The sequence below is a fragment of the Dicentrarchus labrax genome, unplaced genomic scaffold (genome assembly GCF_905237075.1).
Source record: "Dicentrarchus labrax unplaced genomic scaffold, dlabrax2021, whole genome shotgun sequence".
Lineage (NCBI taxonomy): Eukaryota > Metazoa > Chordata > Actinopteri > Moronidae > Dicentrarchus > Dicentrarchus labrax.
The window spans coordinates 7,101,866-7,125,766 of NW_026136714.1; the positions used below are offsets into that span (position 1 = coordinate 7,101,866).

The window sequence follows — 23,901 nt, forward strand, 5'->3', positions numbered from 1 at the left end:
AATGGCACAGGGGCAGGAGGGGCGGGATAGGCTATTTCAATTCAGTGAAAGTGTGTCTGAGTAGGTCTAAGTGTGTGTGTGTGTGTGTGTGTGTGTGTGTGTGTGTGTGTGTGTGTGTGTGTGTGTGTGTGTGTGTGTGTGTGTGTGTGTGTGTGTGTGTGTGTGTGTGTGATTGCATGTGTGTATTTGTCTGTAAGACAAGGAAAAGAAGGAGAGAGACAGTGATGAAGAAAGGCTAAGAAAAAGTGGAAACAAGTGTAGAGAGAGCTCCTGGACAAAAGGTGGAGGCGCAGAGTACAAAGATGACCGCATTAGAATATGAATCCAGGGCCTCGAGCACTCTTGGCACTTAAAGAGCCCCTAAAGTCAAGTGTCAACTATTATGTGTCATCAGTGGTGACACAGGGTCACTGAGCAGGACGGATGAGGTCAGCAACGGTGCTCACCCTCTCTCTCAACATGCACCATTAAACAGTCCCACAGTGTGCAAAAAGGACTAGCTGTCATTTGGGTGGAAAATAGGCTTTGCTCTGACAAGAACATCTATTGAGCTTTTAACACAGGATTTTCTTCTACAGGAAAGACTGTCCATGATATTCAATAAGGAGAACAGAGTCAATATTTGCATAGACACATTCAGCTAATGATATGGTATTTTACATAATATGTGACATGTGCATTAAAGGCGGTAACATTCACAGATGTAGCTCATTTCCCTCCGATTAACTATCAAACAGGTACAAATAAAACACACGGGCAACAAGCTGAATGTATAAAATGCCTCAGTTGTTTGCTGCTAAACCAGCTCTGTAATTACCTGAAGGATGTTTTAATTGTCGCATGTTCTACTCTTAATATTAGTCAACGCTTTAGCAGCTTTCCAAGTGAGATTGATTGGATAAATCAGTCAGAATTATGGGAAAACAGGAGGCCTGCCAATCAGCGATGTGTGAGTGAGTTTGTGTGTTTTCAGTGTGTGTGGCTGGGGATGTGCCAGTGCTTGAGCACATGTACATGTTTGTTGGGATGTGTGTGTGTGTATCGATGTGTGTGTGTGTGAAAGTATATAGGGCTGACAGCTGGGCTTGTTCAAAAGGCTTACCGAGCATTCTGCCTTTTTGGGAAGCAACAAGCGCACAGTCTATCTGAACAGGGATCTAAAACCTGTGTCAACAGCATAGTACAACTGGTGTAAACAGCCACTGAGTCAACATGCTATCATTCACATACCAATGGAGAAGCAACTCTGATGTATTTTAATGTAATATGCTGTAGTATTAGAGATTTAAAAAAAAGATAACAAATAGACAACTGTATTAGTCACAGGTCAAAAACAGAGAGTTAATAAAGACTCCAATTCAGCAGATGAGTTGGGAAGAAACATGAGAGAAACAGTGTTTGTGTGTGTATGCATGAGCATGTTTTCATCTGTGTTTGCCTGTGCAGAAGGCTAGTATGTGTGTGTGCCGGTACTGTGTTTGCTCTTGCCGTTTGTGCATGTGCATGTATCGGATGCCAATTTGCATACATGGGTATGACACCACACTGTGTGTGTGTGTGTGTGTGTGTGTGTGTGTGTGTGTGTGTGTGTGTGTGTGTGTGTGTGTGTGTGTGTAGACGTGTGTCAGTCCATCAGCATGTCGGCGTCACAGCCCTTCACTAAGTCCCAGATTAACAGTGACAGGCAGAGATCCCTCTAATTATCTCTTCCTGGACCACATGCAAATGGCAGAGCCGCACGGAGAGCAGCGATTGGCTGGGGCAGCCTGGGCGCCGCCGCCGGGCTAATGAGCCTGGCGACAGGATACAACCTCGTGATGTACCACCAAAACAAACCCTCACCGTCACACAGCTTCACACACGAGCGTGCGCACACACACAGACATTATGTTCTGAAATTTAGCTGAGAGTGACTTACACTGAATTAGCATGAAGAGGCATGACATTTGGCTGCTGCCAGAAATAAAATTAAACACTTACACTTTTTGTACAAGGGAATGATCTCTATTACCCCATTGATACAATGGTGCACCAGCACTACTAACTACTAATATTTAATTCAATCATTTGCCATATCAACTGTCACACCACTATTACTGTATGAGTATGATTTGCCGAACAGCTTTTCATGATTATTATTAGTTTATTCAATTCAATATTGAGTTTTACAGTATAATCATTCAATACACTCATCAAAAAATCAAACATATTCTGCTAGCTAAAAGCCTGACTCACTGTCACCTCCAGTTGGTTTGAATAAAGATGGCACATGGCACAGAAGAGTCAGAAAAAAGAAGAAGAACACAATGATGGACTGGAACAGACGGTCACAGTCTGGCTCTTGACAGTGGACTGCTGCAGTCAGCTAAAAAGTCAACTCAGTAAATCAGCAGGAAACATGGCAACAGCGTCAAACAGTCCACCACGTCTTTAACTGAGTCCCAGTCCATCTAAACTGGTTGACAAAACTGGTTCCAGGGGCAAAAATATGGAGTTATTGTGCTGACAGAGCTGACAAAAACAAATACCCAGTGGACATAATAGCATTTCTAAGCTTCAACAAAGCTCCCAAAGTCAGGTGTGGTAACAAAATACCTAAAGGTAACAAATGTGGAAACTTTGCCAAGCATTTAATGAACGCTGTGATGTGATATGCGTTCGCCGTTGTATTGCAGTGAAATTGAATTTTTAGCTACTACTTGATATCATTACTATTGTACAAGGCTCATAATGACAGCCCACAATTTAACTCAATGTATTGTGGCAAGGCTCAATTTTAAGTAGGGTGTAGAAGAGATGATAGACAGAGATCCCAATTCACTTCACTCTAACATCACCAGGGAACCCTTCCTTTACAGGATTAGACAAACACACCACTTAGCGGGCTGTCATTAGTTTTTGCTTCCAGTTTTCACACAAAAAAACAGGGCCATTGTTGTGGGAAAATAGTGTTAAATAGGCCACGAAGTTGCTGAATCACGGTTCATTTCATATTTATAAAAACCTGGTTTAAATACTGTAGCTTCTCATAAGGTCTGTGTAGCAAAAAGTGATCTTGCAAGAGAGTAGTTCAGCTTTATGAGGCTCACACTGGTGTCATCCTCAAAATTCCTGGCATTGTAACAACAGAAATTCCAAACAAAAGCTAGCTATTCTATTGCTGTGTGGAGCACTGTCTTTATATTTGTACCATCAAATACCCCAGTGTATTCGGGGAGCCTTGGGACTTGCCATTTTTAATCAGAAACGGGTGGCTTTGTTTTGTCCCTGTTCCATCCAGCATTTCTCTCCATCCTTCGAGGGCTTTGCAGTAGATTAAGTGGCATTTTCATTCAGCTCTGGTGCTACAGAGTCGCTCCAACTATTTATCCGTCAAACGTTGGAAGTTGGAAGAATCACAGAGGTTGCTATTTATGTTATGAAATGATCTGAAGTCGCAATATTTGTGAAAAAGAGGTCAGGTGAAACTGCAGAAACTTCACAATACACGAGGGATAACCAGATAATCTTGTTGAGAAGCTTGCCTTGTCACATAAGCACTATGCACTGACAATTCTGGCAGTGAATAGTGATATTATTGTAACTATTGTTAACAATTGTACCCAATTCAAACCCTTTGAGAGTGGAGATGGCAGCAGCGGAATGGTTAGAATATGATATGTGATATAATAACCAGAAAGCGATGGGAAAACTCATTTTCACATGACTGCATTTCCATGAAGGAGACATGCACAATTTGCTCCTGAATGTACCACTGAATGCTCTGTACAGTGGCAATTACAGGTGAAAATGTATATAGCATACAACATACAGAGCTGGACACACTGAAAGGTATGTAATGACCGACCTATCATATTATATCATTATTCAAACTTAACTCTAACATATTCCTAGGCTGGACTAAAGCAAAATCATTGTCGCTCTATCAACTTTCATACATTATTTAGGTTACAAGATAATCTGGATAGCCAAGGTTGGAGAAAATGATATTGTTCAACTGTACCACCAAGTACAGTCTGCTGTAACCACAGAAAACAGAGCAATGTGCAGTAATGACTGATGTCTCGTGTCTCTAGAATGGTTTGACCATGACCACCCTCAGAGAAGATAGATTTGCCTCGACCCTCCAGATCGTTTTTAGAGAGACAAGACAAATATTTCAGATGTATCACACCAAGGAATCATGCTGGAGGTGAGAGGAGGTATGGGGAGACTGAGAGATAAATACAACAGAGGGGAAAGAGAGGGAGAGGGGGAGAGAAAAAGTGCGGCCTGCCTGCCTGCCTGGCTGACAGTTGACTCTGTTGGATGTGACTTTCACAGTCTGCTGGCGGTTTGTGTGGAAGCCATCACATCTGTGACTGGCCGTTTGATTAATGAGCCTCTCAGCTTGTCTGTGCAGTTTGAGGAGGGGCCACGGCCTTATCCCAGGCATCACTGATTTATTCGCCTTTGGAGCAAACCTCCAAATATGACACACACAGAAATATAAGAGTGAACATTCACACACATGCAGGCAGACACATGTACGCCCTCCATGATATGCATACAGTACACAAGTTGGTGCAGTGCAGATGCGTACACTCACAGACAGGCATGGAAACAGACTCATGCGCAGAAGCTCGTCCCTCTCCTCCGCCACCTGGTTACGGCTAATGAAAACCTCAATGTGTCAGTGCTGTCCAGGGGTAGCGAAGACAAAACACACCATGTATAACCAAGCAGACAAAAGATGTATTCTGTCCTCACCAACACAAACTCCCATCCCTAGCTGTCAGTCAGCGGAGGGGACACACACAAGGGGATCGACGAGAGAAGAAAGAAGCCCTTCCTCAATGACACATCACACTCTCCTGATTTTCAAAAGTGACAAGTCTTTTGAATTTCTGGCCTCGCAAGACGGAGAGCCTGATGATGGCTTGAGACCGTTTCTTCTTGTTTCTTTGGCAGCGGCAGCCATGAAATGTCACTCTGGCTAACCTTGAAGCTCTTTTCTCCTGTGTTGTTTAATGCTTCCAAGACTAGGGCAACCAACTGCTCAAAATGGTACGGTAACATCGCCCTTTAAGTCAGATAAATGATTCCAGAAATACTTCCAGGTACATAAATGTGCATTAGCGTGTGCATACCCTTGCACAAATGCATTTACACATACACACACACACACACACACACACACACACACACACACACACACACACACACACACACACACACACACATACACATACACATACACAAAGCCCCACCAACCACAAGCACACACTCCCTCATTCCCTGAAGCGTAAAGTAAGACCATTAATCCAGACACACTGAGATCCAGCTTCTCCCCAGGTTGATCAGCGTCCGTGGAGGAAGACGAACATTCTGACATATTTGTTTTTATTTTATTCCCTGAGAAAAAGGCCCGCCATATGGCAGAGCCCGGGAACAGATGGCAATTGCCCACTTCCTGAAAGCACAAGCGTCTATCGCCGCAATTTAAGGAGCTGCTCAAGCAAGAGAATGCCACAGACTGGCATTTTTCCACAAACTGCTATTGTTATGGACCTGAGGGGTAACGGCAACAATAAAACAATGCAAAGGAAATGCTTTAGTGTTCAGTAGTTACAGTGCAGCTTACTATATTAAGCTACCAAATCTGTGGGTCAATGCTGCTAGTACACTCTTACTGTCAATGTGTGAAAATTGTAAAGGTGAGTGCTTACTCAGAATATTAGGTGTGAAACTAGCACAAGCCACAACATATCTAACTTTAAATTTACTGTTGGCCAATGTATGAAGTCTTGGTTTTAGGAAACGGTACCCGGACCATGGACCAGCGTAAGTATGAATGTCCTTGGATGATATTAGGTCCTTATGATGGAGTAGAGGAGCTGCCCTGTGACACACAAAGCTTCATCTCTCATACTTGGGTACCCCTTATCAACCAGGTCAGAAGACCTTCTCTGACATACAGACACAAGGAAAGTGTCACAAAAAGTCACCTTGGTAGATGACAGTTAAAATGTGACTTTAGTCTGTGGTCATACTCCATACTTTTTTCAGATATTTGTTTTATTTTTCTTGGATGGAAAAGAAAAATGACATAATGGACCGAAGTTCATAAAGGCCTTGTAACACAAACAGAGTTAAAATAAGAAAGAGACAGGCCATCACTGCTGCCATAAATTCCAACCTACACAGGGGTTGTTTCGTACAAAGGTATGTTGTGGCAGAGCTGTTCACTAAAGTAAAGGGGACCAAGGACAAAGCGAATGAGTTATCCATTCATTGAAGACTAGTTGAAGAGAAACCATTCAGTATCAGGTGAATAACTTAGTACTTTGACTCCAACCCTCTACAACAAACAGCAGCTCATAACATGCAGTCAAAGAGGGGGGAATTTGGTCACATTTCAATGCATAGATCATGACAATTAACACAAACCTTTAGTGTGCAATTTGTTATGGTCAAACGTCAAGTATATATTTAACCCGGTTATGTAATGTAATTGATTTTGGTGTTTCAACAAAGGAACCTTGCTTTAAAGCTGCTAGAGACTCGTAATAAAGGAAATGAGTGAATATACCTATCAGGATGGCTAATAGAAAATCTCAAAGGTTTGCCCATGAACCTTGATTATGCTGTATACCTCTGTCATTCAACTACACATAAGTATCTTACATAGTGAATAGGTTAACTGACATGATTTAAGCTTAGAAAGTTGATATAATTAAGAAATTGTTAAGATGTGCTTATGAGTATGTGTAAGAGGCGAGTAGGCAGGAAGCGCAAAGCAAGAATGTTAATTAGAAGTCTTTCTTGGAAAAGTAATAAAAGACTGCGCAGATACAATGAAAGATTCTGCTAATGTGAGTAAAACCAGGCTGGGAGCCTCAGAAAACTGTCGACCAGTTATCCTCAGAGCCAGTCAATCCATCATCTGTACATCAATCCATTTTTGAGACCTGTAATTCATCAAAAAAGGCCAACAAACCAACAGGCTAGTTAGCCTCCTAGCCATTCAGTCAAAATACCATTTAGCCGTCATTAATCCACCTAAACTATTCCACTAATCACTGCTTCCTACATCCAGCGCACCTACCAGTCAGAACCTTATCAAACCAGTCAACCTGTTAGCTAGTGATTCAGCCGGCGAACAAGTAGACTAAAATGTTAGCCCACCCACAAGTCATCCATCTATCCATTCAAACCTCCAGCCTGCCAGGAAGCCAGGTCAGCCAGTCAGCCAGTCAACCCTGGGGGTCCTAGGGTAGTATTAATCAGTCTGGTTTCTGCTGAAAAGCTCAATCTGCAGATGATGGATGAGCTATCGTGCTGAGGGAACTGAAGTGACAGGTGACAAAGAAGGACACACACACCTGTATAAATCCACTCTCCCTCCTGTCTGGCCCCGATGCTACACCGTCAAGGTAGCAGGGTGAAAGCGTATGTGTGTGTGTATTTATGTGTGTGCAGGCGCAAGTGTCTCAGCATGTGTCCTGCTCTGCTAATGAAGTCATCTGAACAGTGATTTAACAGCCCTGGTGTAAAAGCCTACCGCCCTTAACTCATAGCCTTGCTCCATTAGAATGTGATATAAACCCTGGGCACAATAACTGTCCTGCCACTGTAACAATATATAGGAGGCCAATGGGCCACACTGCTAACTCACACAGTCCGGGGAGTGAAAAAAAAATATTGGCTGTGTACTGGGAAGGGAAGTCATTCAAGGAGACACAAACTTAGAAAATACAGAAAATTACAAGGTCACACTGATATGTGTTTTCTGTAGAGTTTGAGACAGTGTCATTACTATTAATATTGTCAAGTGTAAGATAATATCCTATGGTTTGTCCAACAACTGGAGGTAGTAAAAGAGTAATTGTTGTGAATCCTCAGTGAAAACAGTCGAGGGCATTTCAGTCTGCGGTTATGCAGAAAGTATTATCCTTATCTGCACGAACAAATGGATCAGTGGATCCAACATCAGTGCGCTTATCCCGTGAATGGTCTTCTATAGCTTGAGAGATATTTTTGACTCGGAGATGGATCTGAGGAAAACTCTGACAGCTTACATGTCGCCAGCCGTGAAACTAACTTCCTGCTCTGTGCGAGCGTCTCAGGCAGAACCAAAGCCATTCTCCAAATCCTCCATGAAATCTGCTCCTCTGGCCCAACAAAGAGAGGCTAATGAGGCAAATGGCAGAATCTCAGACACTTTGATACTGCGAGATTAGGGTGAATTATATAACCTTTACCCCCTCCCACTCCCATCCTTCCTCATACATTTTGGTGCCTTGTCAGTATTGACTCTTCTTTCTCTCCATGTCACTCACAATTTCAAACTGCAAGTCCAATCTCTCTTTTCTCTCTCCCTCTCTCTCTCCTTCTATCTGACTTCATATCCACTTCATTCAGTTTCTATTCATGAATGCTCCAACACTAATTTGGCTCAGTCAAGCAATGACAGTATCTGTTTTAAGATGCAACAAAGCAGCATATAAGGGGAGGAAGAATGGAGTGTGTGTATGTGTGTGTGTGTGGGAAGAGGGGGTAGAGGCATGAAGGCGACAAAGCTCGTCACAGCACAGCACAGAGCTGCGTACTTCACCCTTATTAGACCTGTGTCCTTGGCAGATGCAGAGCTTGCCCTTTGTTAGAAAGGTGTGTGTGTGTTACAATGGCGGTGATTTAGAATGGATTGGGCGTAGGCGTGGAGACAAGGTGCAGTAGCCCCATGGCTCCCTGATAGCTGGCAGCGTGACAGCTGTGAATGGAGAACAGGGAACCGCCTGAAGTATTGCCATCTAATATGTGTCACATACCTGCATAAATATTTATGCCCGTTGCAGAGCAGAACAGGAGGGGGGGGCAGAGGAGGATGGGACAGGAGTGGTGGACTTGGAAAAACTCTTCAATCAGGTGACACCAAGATCTGAGCTAGCCACTCTTTTTCCATTTCTAACTACCTTTCTGGTCGTTTCAAGGCCTTAAAAGTACACAAAGAGCAGGCATACCTCAGTTACCAAAATCTGCAAACATTTGTCCATGCAGACAGTCAGCCACAACTGTGCGCGTGCATTAACAAAGACAGAATTCCATGATTCAACACACACAGCATATTATAGCACTCCAATATCATTTCCCAAGGATTTCTTTCCACAGTTTACCCTCCATTGTGGAAGCCACAGGAGCCCTTGGCCTTTGAACAAAGTGGAAGTTTGAACCTCTGATGAAGAGCAGCTAGGCTATATGATCCCCAATGACTGAAGCTTATGCCAAACTTAAGTCAAAAGGGAATTTGGGGTTGGAGGGAAACTTGCCTCGGGAGTCCCAAGCGAACGCCTCATTTTGTACAGGTAAAGACACTACTGATGCAGCTCATGCCTCTGCAGAGCGGGGCTTTTATTTCATGAAAAGACTGCTCAAAAACAAAAAACACCTGTGAGTATCATAATAAAAACATGAAAACACAAAAAGAAATTCACACTTGTGCGCGCACACGTGCACACTGCTGTCAATGAACATGTATAACAAGTGAAATGACTGTTTTACCTGTTGGACAGTAGAGTTTTGAAGGTGACCTGACTCATGCCCTGATAGGCTGGCAGCAGTCTTGGCCAGTCCCATGCCCAGTCAACCACGGCACTCTGTTGATGTATGAGGATAGCGTATTGTTAGTTATTAATCAGGGTTAATACCATCAGTGCATTACCGCTCCAGCTGGGACCCACTAACAAAGGAGGAGGGGGGTCCCCAGTGCAGGCTACCGACACAAGCCGATCAATCATGTCCGCACAAGAAGGTTTTTATTCCAATAAGACAGCAATTAATTTATAAATCCATTTGGGGGGATGTAGCCATCATTTATAGAAAGATAAATCAATTTTGGGAGGGAGTCGTTACTCTTCTGACTGCACTGCTTTTTTTCTTACCATCTTCAATGGCACCCTGCCAACCCCCCCCCCTCTCCTCTCTCTCTCTCTCTCTCTATGTCTTGCTCTCTTTTTCTTAAACACACACACACATGCACACACACACACACACACACACACACACACACACACACACACACACACACACACACACACACACACACACACACACACACACACACACTTGGCACTAGCACCATATTGGGAAAGCAAATAAAAATCAGATTGCTTTGATTGCCAAAATGTCACTCTTAACTCCAGGCTGAGTTTTATTGACAAAAGGAGGAGAACTCCACTCGTTCCCTCCATCCATTCACCCCCCCTTTGCTCCTTCCTCAAAGGTGATTGATGGATGTAACTTTTTTTTCTCCTCCTCCTTCCATTTTATTTGACAAACAACACAGGCACCTGAAGCGGAGAAGGCATTTTAATCATTCTCTTAATAGGGTGTTTCTATGCAAAGCTATGCAGCGTTCTGTGATAAGCTGAAAACAGTTCTTAGGATTAAAACGTGTACCAAAAACAATAGCACCAACACAGCTACTTTATAAGGGATCACAAATGTATAAATACAACTAATCCGTTTTAAAAAGCATAAAGACACACACAAGCCTGTCTTGAGGAAATGCTAGCCTTTGTTGATTGTTTTGTGTGATATCAGCGGTATTTGCCTTGATAGTACGAGGGAAAAGACAGGGAAAGCCGACAACTCTCACATTGTACTACTACCTGTAGCTAGACATATCCCCTTCATGGAGAAAAAAATCTAACAATTAACTGAACATCATGGCAGCACTCCTGGGGATAAGTTTGGGGTAAGAGGGTATACAGTTCAAAGCCCCAAAGAAGTGCACTTCTTCAGACTGCGCTCTTTTCAACATTAAAACTTCTCTCATCTTTTCACCTTTTCAGTGTTCTTTTTTTCCTGCCAGCCTAACTCCTGCTTGGAAAAAGCAACGACCTATGGAGAATAGGAAAGCCGAGCCCCAGAAAGACCCGGAAACTTCAGAGATTGCCACAGTATCCAGTTCACTAGAGACTCAAACAGCTCTTAACCTTCAACATTAAGCTTCTGGCCTTGGGAGAAAGTTAAAACAAAACCGCCCTGCAGATCACAAGTACACCCACACAACACAAACTCTAAATACAAACTCCAATAATCACTAGAATATCATTTCATTTCATTGAGCTAAAATAAATAATACATAAGTGATTTGCTCCCAAAATAACCTGTGATCATAACCTAAAAGTGCTTGACAAACCTGATCCAGCTTCTTCTTGCCAACATGGTCAAATTGGTGGAGAGGGTTGAAGCCAGCAGCATCCACATGACTCTCAGAGCCAAGGTCAAAGTTCACCAAGTGAGGGGAATTACTGGGCGAGTTTGTGCCTTCACTTAGTTTAAACATCAATAGTTCCTGTATCCGAGAAGGAAGGGGAGATAGAGGGTAGACACACAAGAGAGACAGACAGAAAAGGGGAAGGTTTTAGAAGACATATTATAACTGATAGACAGACAGAAAACATTCAATAAAACTAACAGAGAGAGGCCAAAAAGTTATTTACAAGTAAACCAAACTTCTTGAAACTGAAAGAGCAGCCGATACATTCAGCATACAGGCATTCGTAACATGTTTTGCTATTGCAATATTCGTTTTTTAGTTGTGATAAAAATAATGAATTACTGAAAGTTTGTTTTAAACTGACGTCCAGTTTGTCTAACCCAACAAAATCACAAACTAATCAAGTTCAGACAGGTTTTGTACCGCACTTTTTCCAGACAAGCATAGTAATGGGTTCATCGTATTCCCTAACTGATGAGCTTTACAAAAGTATAATTAATCAGAGCTGTTCGGGAACAGAGTAATGAAAACACAGAACAAATATAGATATGTGTAGATGTAGAGAAAGAGAAATAGAGGGGTTTTCAGGACACAAGTACACTTTCTACTTTTGTTTGTGTAACCTTTGCTGTGGTTGTAGTACAGGTGTCTTGGAAAATGTACAGTATAAAGTAATGAGTTTGTGTATGTCTCTGTAAGTGTGTGTACAGTATGTGTGTGTACATGGGCATCCTGGTGTGAATTCACTATATTCCCATCCGTCAGCTTGACATGGCCTCCGAACCTCCCATCCCTCCACCTCACCACCAGCCCAGTCTGTCCCTGACCTGTATGTTCTTGCGTCGACCTTGGGTGGGTAGAGATACTCAAGCTGCCAGGAGCGTAACTCAGAGCCTACTTGAGAATCCCATTCACATTCTATTAAATTGCTACGCAGAGTTATAGCTGTTCATGGACTCCATCAACAGCAGCATAATGTATATGGTGTTTATGTTTGTGTTACTCTATATTGTGTCCTAATAGACACTCTATAGGAGGACCATGTCAGTAAGGATCACATGAGCACCAACCAAATGTAGCTTCTCCTAATGTTTTAGACAACTGTATTACCTCTCCTATACATTATATGTATGCTATGCTGTGAAGGTCCTCCACTCTATGTAAGTGTCATTGATCAAGCATTCGAGTATTTCACATACTCCTGATGGGAGTGGACCCATGGTGCAAACATATGGAAGTTTTCACTTCTGAACAGAATATTGTGTGCTTGTTGGTGCTTGTTTGTGATTATTACGAATGTTTTTTTTTCTGGAATGCATTTTTCCTGATAGAATTTTACAGTTAAAGACAATTAAGCCTTATGCTACTTAAAGGATGAGTCTGGTTTTAATCTACATTTTTCTTCATGTCAACAAATTCCATGAAAAGACAAAATTATCTGCGCAGCCAAAGCCTTATATTGCTTATTCCTATGTGCCATTGAGCTCTGTTGATGGTAGTAGAGCACTGAATCCACAGCTAAAAAATAACCCCCAACAAATGCATGATTTACAGCCCAAATTAATTATCCTTTTTTAAAGATGAAAGTATATGTTCTCTTTTGTAAGATTTATGTCCTAAGTAGGAACCTGTGGGAGTGAGGCTGTGTGTCACATACATGGTGGATGAGTCGGAAAGTATTGAGAAACACACTAATACACTTCTAGTTTTGGTCTTTTAATGGAATCTGTTGACAGTAACAAAAATACAGAATATTGTCAGCCTATTTTCATAATCAATTTTCTCTCCCTTTGAAACAGCTATCTTGGTAAGAATACAGTCCACAGGTACATGTGATACAGTGTAAAGAGTAGTGTATGTTGGTGTCTTTGTGATATACAGTAGCAGGAATCTGTTTGTGGGATATAAATGTAGTGTTCTGTAGGTGGAGGATGTTTCATTTTGATTTTCACTAGAGGAGAAATGCCAACAGGCCCACCTGAAGAGGTGTTATGGAACCAGTTAAAACAAACTGTGTTGCTGTATGTATTCCAGTCCACTCTAACTTTAAAGCACTTGTTTCATCAAATATCACTAAATTTGCTCTATTTATCCCATATATATCTACTCCAAATAACTTGGGCACTTTCTAGAGTACTACTTTTCATTTTGTTAAAACTATTTTTTCTCTGAAGTGAATTTAGCTAAAATAACTTTCACTGCTATAACTCAGATCTCCACCAAAGAGTTCTACAGTGAATGTGGTAACTCCATGCAGCTCCCACCCCTATACATGTGGTGAGCGTACAACACAGGAAATCACTGTGGGTTTGCACCCTTGAGGTCACCTGAACAACAGAAGATCAGAACAAGCAGACTGCACACAAGCAGCAGCCCTCTTCCCTCTGTCTCCCCCTCCTGAACAGCCTGCGGCCTCAGGCCAGCAGCCACCTAATTGCTGGGGAGAGGGAGTGCTTCCCTACCTCATTGCCTTGGATGATGTGATAGATCTGCCTCAGGTAGTCGCTGCCACCTGCTTTGTGGCAGACCTCCAGCAGCATCAGGCCTATTTTCTGCTCAGTCAGTTCAGCCGCAGCGACTCCGCTCTCCCTTCCTCGCTCAAATACACTGACAGAGAAACAGAGATGGGAAAAGGAGGAGATGGGAGAAAAAAACACAAAGAGAGAGAGAAAACACAGAGTGAGGCAAAGAGAAAGGAGAGGAAACAGGAAGAGGGAGTGTGTCAGCTTGTATCTCTATAACACCTCTGGCTGTGGAAGTATTTTCTAGTTTGAAGAAGAACTTGGGATACAATTTGTAATTTGCTCTACACAAGAAAATTAACTGAGACACGACTCCTGAGTTTAGAATTAATGATTTTTTAGTATTTAGAATATCATTCACTCCAGAGGGCAAATGAACTTAAAATTCTTGGCATGGAAGGAAATTTTTCCTCAGCTAAACTGTCTAAAAATGGCACAGTCCGGCCAAGGCTAACGCTGAAAAAGAGTGAGAACTACAGAGAAATCATTTTTGCTGTTTTCATTACCATTCATGAGATACATAGGGGGATTTTTAGCAAAGGATGCTGGTGCACTAAAAATTATTGGTGTATGTGTTCTTAAGCGTGTATGTGTGTGTGTGTAATTGTGTGTCAAGGTCCTCATGCATGTACAGTCCCCAACCCTGGCAGACGCCTGCATCATTTTCCTGCCCTTCCTGTATGGATGGATATCACACTACCGTCCATCAAACCTTCTCCTTCACATACACTTCCTGTCATTGTTCTCCCTCTCTCTCCCTTCCCCTTTGTAATTATAAGGTGGCAGAAGCGGTGTCGCCTGTCAGCCAGCCATTGGCTGCTTGACATTGAGAGTGGCAAAGGAAGAAGAGTCCCCTCTCGTCCATGTACATCCCCTCATTCTTTTGCCTGGCGGCCCGACGGTGGTGTTGTCGGCGATGGTGGCTGTGCACCCGTGTCAGCACCTGCGCTGTATCCTTTCCTGTCCATCACTGTGCAGGTGAAGCAGATGATTGGATTCAGTCAGCGGGGTGATTAATGAGGGCCCCTCCGGATTTGGGACAGCCTATCAATCATGTCATTAGGGCCAATGTGCCCTGAAAGAGGCAGACCTCCGCCAAGGAATAACTGCATTCATCTTCATCTGTGTATGCATCCCGTCAGCCCAGCCAGGGTCACCATGATGGAGAACAATAATCTTCTCCTCTACAAATTACTTTGCAAAGACAAGGTGGGTGGCGTGGGGAGGGGGGTTACAGTTGGGAAAGGAAGGAGGGAAGTGGGATGAGGGAACAGAGGTGGGAGGGCTTGCAAGGGGCAAATGCTCTTTTTTGAGTGGTTTACTCAGTGTGTGTGTGTGTGTGTGTGTGTGTGTGTGTGTGTGTGTGTGTGTGTGTGTGTGAGAGAGAGAGAGAGATGCCAGTTAGTGGAGTGCTAGTTGTTTTTAGAGTTATTACATACCCCACTCTCTCTCTCTCATTTCTCTTTCTCTCTCTCTCTCTCTCTCACTCTCTCTCTTTCTCTCCCTCTCTGACACTGTATTCTGATTGTTTACAAGCCAGGCGTCACTTCCCTGTGAAGGTTAGTTTAATGAATAGTAATGATCCCACTGAATGCCTCCGACAGGTGATACATAATCACTCTTCTTTCACTTTTCCACTCAACCCCCTCTCCACCCTCCATCCCCGATCCCTGTTTCTTCTCTTTTTTTTCCTCCCATCTCGTCCCCTTTTCCTGTCACTGAAACAGACAGCATTTCCTAGAACTGGCCATAATGTACTCAGTATTTTTTTTAATCTAATTCTTTTTTTTTTTTTTTAATTGTACATGTTGTGTTACAGCACTGAATCACCTTTTTATGAGGATGGATGCATCCAGAGTTTGTTATGATGAAGTGAGCGACCAGAGGCGCAATTTCTGGGAACAAGCTACAAACGGCGAGCCAAAGGTCACAGATCAGCCCAAAGTGAAAGCTGTTTTCCCATCAATCCAGCCTGCAGTCCACTCAGTCAGATGCCATGTCCATCATTTACCACAACAAACACATCTGGGATTCATTGATCTTAGTCATAAGACTTTTCAATGAAAAACGATCCCAATGATACGATACATCAGAATTTGAATGCTCAATTAAAAAAAAGCATATCTAAGCTGCATTCTTTTTCATTGTTTTATTCAGCTTCTATATTGAATGTCAAGCAGCTGAATACACCATCAGTCAGTTTGATCAGTTTTAACCTCCTCCTTCATCAAACTATCAGCCCTCAACCTCCATCTTACTATTGATACATCACTAAAATTATGTATTGGGAAATTCATTTTATAAAAAGCGTTTTTACGATCAAAATGATCTGAATAAAATCATACCTCATTTTTTTGTTGAAGGTGCACATGAATAATCAATACCATCTGAGACTAATGATGGATAATGCATATATTGCACTTTCCTGGATGCATGAAAAACATAATATAATATAACTACATCAATACCATTCTGACCTTGACCTCTTGCTAAATCCTTGCAGTTGACCTCTCACCTGCAGCTGTCTGAGCAGAGCTTGCGGGCCTTTTGTAGCTGCATGTTTGTCCACTTGGGTCTTTTTTCCTCCAGAGCCTGTAGCACTTTGTGAACTGTGGGCTTGGGAACACCCTGTCAGACAAACAGCAGACCATTAAGGTAAATAAGTCAGATGGTTGATGGCTGATTTGATGGCATACATTATATCAACCACAGATGTGATAAAATGATGGTATCAGGGTTTTCAAACATACTATATATACAAATGTATAGTTTCAGCTTGCTTCTAACAACTGACACCACAGCAGCCCAGTATAATGCTCTACTTTTGTAAACAAACTCCCTAATTATTATTAATATTATTGTTACTTACATTATCCTAAACTCTTACCTTCTGTTGAATGCCCATGACAACCTGTAGGCACTCAGCCAGCAGGGACAGGGGCTCTCTTGCCCCGCGATCCAGGGCCAGACCACCGATTTGTTCTAGTGTGTGTGGGTCCTCCAGGCCCTGGATCAGACAGCCTAGCAGGGCCCAGAGTAACAGGCCCACTAAGCGCAGCTGCCGGGTATGCTGGGAAAGTTGCTTCTCTGCCACTTGGAAGAGGTAGCGGATGGGGAGAGGCACGGATGCTACAGCCAAGGGCAGGTTGGTGAAAATGAAGGACAAGGCTTGAATAGTTACAGATATGACATCTGGGGGGAAAAAAAGAGATGTTAGTTTTTGGAAAAACACACCTTAAAGTTATTTTACTCACTTGAATTGAAAATGTGTACAAGTCTATGCATACTCTTAGTGGCAGTCTCCTTTCCCCTGGTTTCCAGTGGTGTGTAGTTCCACTCCTTTGGTATTTTAGCCAGGACACTCTCCGGTACATTTTGCTTGAACAAAGCTCCACTGGGCTCCTCTGTGGCCTGCAAACTTGTCACCATGGAGACCAGATGTACGAGGAGGTTGTTGGTAGACTTGGTGACTAAGGCCCGAACACATCGGACCACTACAGGTGCTGTCTGAGTTGTGTCTGATAAAAATGGTAAATGTTTGTAGCAGTTAAAGAAGGGTGGCTGAAAAAATATCAAACTGAAGATCTAAGGCCTTATTAATTCTATGTTTAATTAAATTTTAGGACTTTAAGAAAGTTGTGGTGCCCTAACCGAGCCAGCAAAAAACGAAGAAACCCAGATATTAGGCTGCAAAATGCCAGTACTAAAGACTACTCAGAGTTACAACTGAACTAAATTCAGTGTGATGCATTAACGTGTTTATAGTCGTGTCCTGCAATGGTATGTGTGCCGTTTTTTATTTTTGAGACCACCAAGACAGAATAGTTAACTACTTTAGAGAATGAATAGAACTGGTAAAGAAAATTATGTTCAGTAAAATTTTATGAGCAGTCATGTTGCCTGCTGTACAAAAACCCTGTTTTTAATTATTTAAAAGTAGACCTACAGTACAAAGAAGTCAATCAATGCACAATAAAAAATAGGGCCCTAAACTGTATGTAAGAGCTAGATGTACAGTTTAATACTACTCTATAAAAATTGTGTTGTCTTTCAGGCATAAATTCAAATGAACTTTTATTTTGAAGAGACTCTTATTTTGAAGGGCTTTTGTCTCGCCGGAAAGTTCCTGGTTCACAGGTTGTTTTGATCAGTAGTTTGAGGAGGCTAGCTGGATTTACACAGCTACATTTCTGTGTTCAACTGCATGTATTCAACACTGTAAACGCCACAGAGGCAACGTCGTAAGTGAATAATTTCATAGTTATATTCATAAGTTAGTGGTAAAAATATTATTTACATGAAGAAGGCATTTGATTTATTTGTATTTAAAAACGTTTTATTTACACTTATTTACATGAGAAAAGCACGTTACAGAGCTGAATGGTAATTTTTATATTTGTCTTTGTTACAGTTTTCACTCTGACCTTGTAAAATGAGAGAAAGAGCCACAGTAAAGAGCAACTAAAGCTTACTACGACTCAAGTCTTCATTTGAGAGGAAGAGTTTAGCTAGTTGTATAGCTGCAGTTGCTACACTGCAGTGAGGACAACATAGTGAAAAGACGTTAAAAGGCTGGCGTCGTACACCGTGCTAAGATGGAAGCTAAACAAAGTGACAAGATTTCTGTGGCTAGTAGAAGAAGTTCACGGTCATCTGCAGCATCCACTAGCTCATTAATACGTGCACGAGCTAAAGCAGAGGCAGCTAGAACACGTCTTGCATTTGCTGAACAAGAAGCTAAAGCTAAAATAGAGAGAGCTGCTAAGGAGGCAGAGCACCAAAAAGAAAAGGCTGACAGAGAAGCTACATATCAGCTGGAAAAAGCAAAGAAGGATGCTGAGCTAGAAGCGCTCACTATCCGCAGAGAGGCAGCAATGGCTGAAGCGGAAGCAGCCGTGTGGGAAGCAGCAGACGCAACAGAAAACTACGTGCTGTTAGACGAAGTAGGCCCATCAGAAGAGGATAAAATGTTACAGACAGAAGAATACATTACATCTCACTTCAACCCACAATCATATAAAGGCCATCCTTCTACCGACTCCCCAGCTCAAGCAGCCATTAAAGCTAGCCAGTCACCAAGTCAGCCTCCTGGTGTGTACGTCCCACCATCAGTCAAGATAGAAAATCAGGCTCCACATGGAGAATCTGACCGGCAGAGGGACTCCACAATGAGCCACACCAACTTGAACAGGTCATCACAGCCCTTCTATCCCCAGAGTGCGCCAACAACTTCCCACAGCGGACCCACGACTGAACACCTGGCACAGTACCTAGCTCGTCGGGACCTGGTGAGTTCAAGTTTATATCAATTCGACGATCAGCCTGAACATTATCGTACTTGGCAGTCATCATACATCAGTGCCACTCAAGGGCTAGGCCTCACAGCTACTGAGGAATTGGACTTAATGACAAAATGGCTTGGTAGAGAATCCAGCAACCATGTCAAACGTCTACGGTCAGTGTACATAACAAACCCATTCATAGCACTCACGAAGGCCTGGGAACGCCTCCAGGAACGTTATGCAGCACCTGAAATCATCGAAAAGGCTCTTTTTGAACGGCTCGATAATTTCCCAAGAGTTTCAGGAAAAGAACAGGTGAAGCTACGAGAACTAGCAGACTTGTTAATGGAAGTGCAGTGCGCCAAGGAGGATGGCTACCTCCCAGCTCTCTCCTATCTGGATACTGCACGCGGCATCGAACCCATAGTTGCAAAACTGCCCTATGGGCTTCAAGAAAAATGGATTTCAGTCGGTTCAAAGCATAAGGAAGAAAATAGAGGACAGTTTCCACCATTTGAATTCTTCAGCAAATTTGTGTGCAACGAAGCTCGTAAAAGAAATGACCCTAGCTTTGCTATTCCAGGTGCTAGCGGCTTGCCTGCAAAGTCTGAAAAACGTTCTTCAAAGGCACAAAGTACCCTATTTCGGTCCACAAGACAGTCGTCGCCTCTACAAGCCCAAGCATAAACAAAGGTGTCAGCGACCTGAACAAAAGCTGTCCAATACATGGCAAGCCACATCCCCTCAAGCGCTGCAAAGCCTTCAGAGCCAAAACGCTGGAGGAAAGAAAGGCCTTCCTCAAAGAAAAAGGAATCTGCTTTAAGTGTTGTGGCTCCACTACTCACCTCGCTAAGGACTGTCCAAATGCAGTTAAGTGTTTGGAGTGTGATAGCACCTATCACGACTCTGCTATGCACCCTGGACCCGCACCTCAAGTCAAGGCCCCCACAACTTCACCACACAACGGCGGGGAGGAGGAAGAGAGCAGCACCATTAAAGCGGTTGTTAACTCAAGCTGCACCGAGGTCTGCGGCACAGGAAATATCGGCCGGTCATGTTCCAAGATTTGCCTCGCGAAACTATATCCTAAAGGACAACCAGACAAAGCTATCAAGGCCTACGTCATCCTGGATGACCAAAGCAACCGGTCACTGACAAGGTCCAGCCTTTTTGAGCTGTTTAACATTGAGCGCAAACCATACTCTTACTATCTAAAGACATGCTCCGGAATAGTGGAAACATCTGGGCGCAGGGCTGAAGACTTTGTGGTTGAGTCACTCGATGGAACGGCCACAATCCCTCTCCCACCACTTATCGAGTGCAACCATATACCCAACAATCGGTCCGAGATCCCAACTCCAAATGCAGCTCGTCACCATCCACATCTTGTCAAGGTAGCAGAGCGCATCCCAGAGGTTGACCCTACCGCGGAGATCCTCTTGTTGCTTGGTAGAGATATAATAAGAGTGCACAAAGTTCGGGACCAAGTCAATGGCCCCCACAACGCCCCTTTTGCCCAACGTTCAGACCTAGGATGGGTGCTAGTTGGAGAAGTCTGCTTAGGGAGCGCACATAAGCCAACAGTCAACACCTTCAAGACAACCGTGCTCGACAACGGCCGGCCCTCCCTACTCAAACCCTGTACAAGCTTTTTGCACATTAAAGAAAAGGTTAATCATGGCGGAGAGACACGAGACAGGTTTTCGGAAACTAGCAAGTCTGCAGAAGAAACGTTGGGGCAAACCGTTTTCAGTCACACTGAACAGGACCACAAGCTGGCACCTTCAATCGAAGACGACATCTTTCTGAAACTAATGGACAAAGAAGTCTACAGAAATGAGTCAAATAGCTGGGTGGCTCCACTCCCATTTAAGCAACCTAGACAACGCTTGTCTAACAACCAAGAACAAGCTGTCAGACGCTTTGCATCACTCCAACATAGCTTGAATAAGAAGCCAGAGATGCAACAACAATATGTGGCTTTCGTAGGGAAAATGTTGGAGAACGACCACGCAGAGGTAGCTCCATTACTAGGAGAGGACGAAGAATGCTGGTACCTGCCAACCTTTGGAGTGTACCATCCACTAAAACCTGGCCAAATAAGGGTGGTATTCGACTCAAGTGCCAAATACTTAGGCGTTTCTCTCAACGATGTACTCCTCACAGGCCCTGACCTCAACAATTCCCTTCTTGGAGTTTTGATGCGGTTCCGGAAGGAAAAGGTGGCTATCGTGGCAGACATACAGCAGATGTTTCACTGCTTTTTGGTGCGAGAGGACCACAGAAACTATCTGAGATTCCTGTGGTACAAGGACAACGATCCGACAAAAGAAATCATAGACTACAGGATGAAAGTTCATGTTTTCGGGAACAGCCCGTCCCCTGCTGTGGCCATTTACGGACTCAGAAGAGCAATCAGAGAGGGTGCACGAGAACATGGGACTGACACTGTTGACTTTGTGGAGCGCCACTTCTATGTGGACGACGGCCTTCGTTCTGTGTCGACTGATGCTGAAGCCATCGACTTGTTAAGCAGAACACAGACATCACTGGCCGAATCAAACCTCAGGCTTCACAAGTTTGCCTCAAACAGCCAAGCAGTTCTGGAAGCTTTTCCATCTGAAGACTGTGCTACAGTCGTGAAAGATGTGGACTTAGGTGGAGAGGCCGCACCCACTCAACGCAGTCTGGGTCTCTTGTGGGAGATAGCAAGCGACACATTCACCTTCTCTGTGGCAAACGACATCAAGCCATTTACTCGCCGTGGTGTCCTCTCCACGGTGAATAGTGTTTTCGACCCCTTGGGTTTCCTGGCCCCCGTAACACTTCAAGGAAGACTCCTCCTCCGGGGAACTCACCGCTGAGCTGTCCGAGTGGGACGTACTGCTACCTGAAGATAAATTCAGCAAATGGAAAGCTTGGCAAGACTCGCTTCAGGAGCTGAGACACCTCCACGTACCACGGACATACACAGCAGCTTCGCTAGCCAAGGCAGTGCATACAGAGCTCTGTGTGTTTTCTGATGCATCTATCAAAGCCATCGCCGCCGTGGCGTACTTGAAGGCTGTACAAGAAGATGGACAAACTCACATTGGTTTTGTCATGGCTAAGTCAAAACTTGCACCTCAGCCGGAACCAACTATCCCAAGACTCGAACTCTGTGCGGCAGTCTTAGCAGTGGAAATGGCAGACCTGATTCACGACGAACTAAATTTGAAGCTGGATTCCACAAAGTTTTACACCGACAGCAAAGTGGTCCTTGGCTATATCTATAATGAATCCCGACGATTCTATGTCTACGTCCATAATAGAGTTCAGCGCATTCGCCAAACTACAAAACCCGAACAATGGCACTATGTGCGCACAGAGGATAATCCTGCAGACCATGCATCAAGGTCCATTCCTGCCTCACTCCTGGCACAGACAACGTGGTTAAAAGGACCTAACTCCCTACTCAACCCTCCCAACAAACCAGATCCAGTTCAGTCATTCGACCTGGTCAAACCAGAACTGGACACAGATATCCGTCCACAAGTGAGAAGCTATGCCACAAAGCTGCAAGAGAGAAGCCTTAGCACGGAACGCTTTCTAAGATTCTCTAACTTCAACAGTCTTGTTTGTGCTATAGCACTCTAATTCACATTGTGAAGTCCTTTAAGCTCTCTAAAAACACGGACAAGTGTAAGGGGTGGCATAAGTGTGATCTGTCTCGAACCCCAGATGAACTATCGCTAGCAAAGGAAGTCATCATTGCAGCTGTTCAGAGGAGAGCATTCTCAAAGGAATTTGAAGCTTTGAACACAAATAAGCCAGTCCCTCTAAACAGCAGCCTTCATCGCCTCAGTCCAACCTTGCAGAACAATCTCATCTGCGTTGGAGGCCGACTGAAGAACGCTGACCTGGACATTGGAGAGAAGAACCCCATAATCCTCCCAAAGGATAACCACATTTCCCTGTTACTCATCAGACACCATCACGCTCAGGTCAAACATCAAGGCCGTCACCTGACGGAAGGAGCTGTCAGAGCAGCGGGACTATGGCTCCTGGGAGGAAAAAGGCTCATCAACTCAGTCTTACACAAATGTATAACCTGTCGCAAACTAAGAGGCAAAATGCAAGAGCAACGCATGGCAAATTTGCCTCCAGAACGCCTCAAACCTGCCCTCCCTTCACATACGTGGGATTGGATGTCTTTGGACCCTGGTGCATTACCACCAGACGAACAAGAGGAGGACAAGCTGAGAGCAAGCGGTGGGCCATATTGTTCTGCTGTATGAGTTCCAGAGCTGTCCACATCGAGGTCATTGAGTCAATGGACACTTCAAGCTGTATTAATGCTTTAAGGCGTCTCTTTGCCATAAGAGGACCTGCCAAACAACTACTATCTGACTGCGGCACAAACTTCATAGGAGCATGCAGGGAACTGGGAATGACAAAAAACCAACCAGACGCCACTGTGCAGAGGTATCTAAACCAACAAGGGTGCTCATGGGAATTCAACCCCCCACACGCCTCACACATGGGTGGTTCTTGGGAAAGACTAATTGGGGTGGCCCGAAGAATCCTGGACTCAATGTTTCTCGAACAGCACACTCGGTTGACCCACGAGGTTTTGTGCACGCTAATGGCAGAAGTGACCGCTATTATAAATGCAAGGCCACTAGTTCCAGTTTCAAACGATCCTGAAGATCCATTCATTCTGTCACCATCAATGCTCCTAACCCAAAAAACTGGAGTTCCACCTCCACCAGGAGAATTCACAGATAAAGATCTCCTTACCAAGCAGTGGAGACAAGTACAAGCTCTTGCCAACAAATTCTGGAATCGTTGGAGT

The 23,901-nt window shown here is 43.7% G+C and overlaps 1 protein-coding gene across 2 annotated transcripts in view; it reads right to left on the minus strand.

Moving 5' to 3' along the window:
* kiaa0825 (KIAA0825 ortholog) overlaps positions 1-23,901 on the minus strand; it is a 124,066-nt gene that overhangs the window by 53,578 nt on the left and 46,587 nt on the right. The window contains exons 17-22 of one of the 2 annotated variants that reach the window (XM_051423727.1): positions 17,073-17,303; positions 16,673-16,977; positions 16,301-16,413; positions 13,726-13,870; positions 11,183-11,338; positions 9,541-9,635 (exon numbers count right to left, since the gene is read on the minus strand). In XM_051423727.1, coding sequence (XP_051279687.1) covers positions 9,541-9,635; positions 11,183-11,338; positions 13,726-13,870; positions 16,301-16,413; positions 16,673-16,977; positions 17,073-17,303 — 1,045 coding nt within the window. The other variant, XM_051423728.1, reaches the window with a different exon arrangement.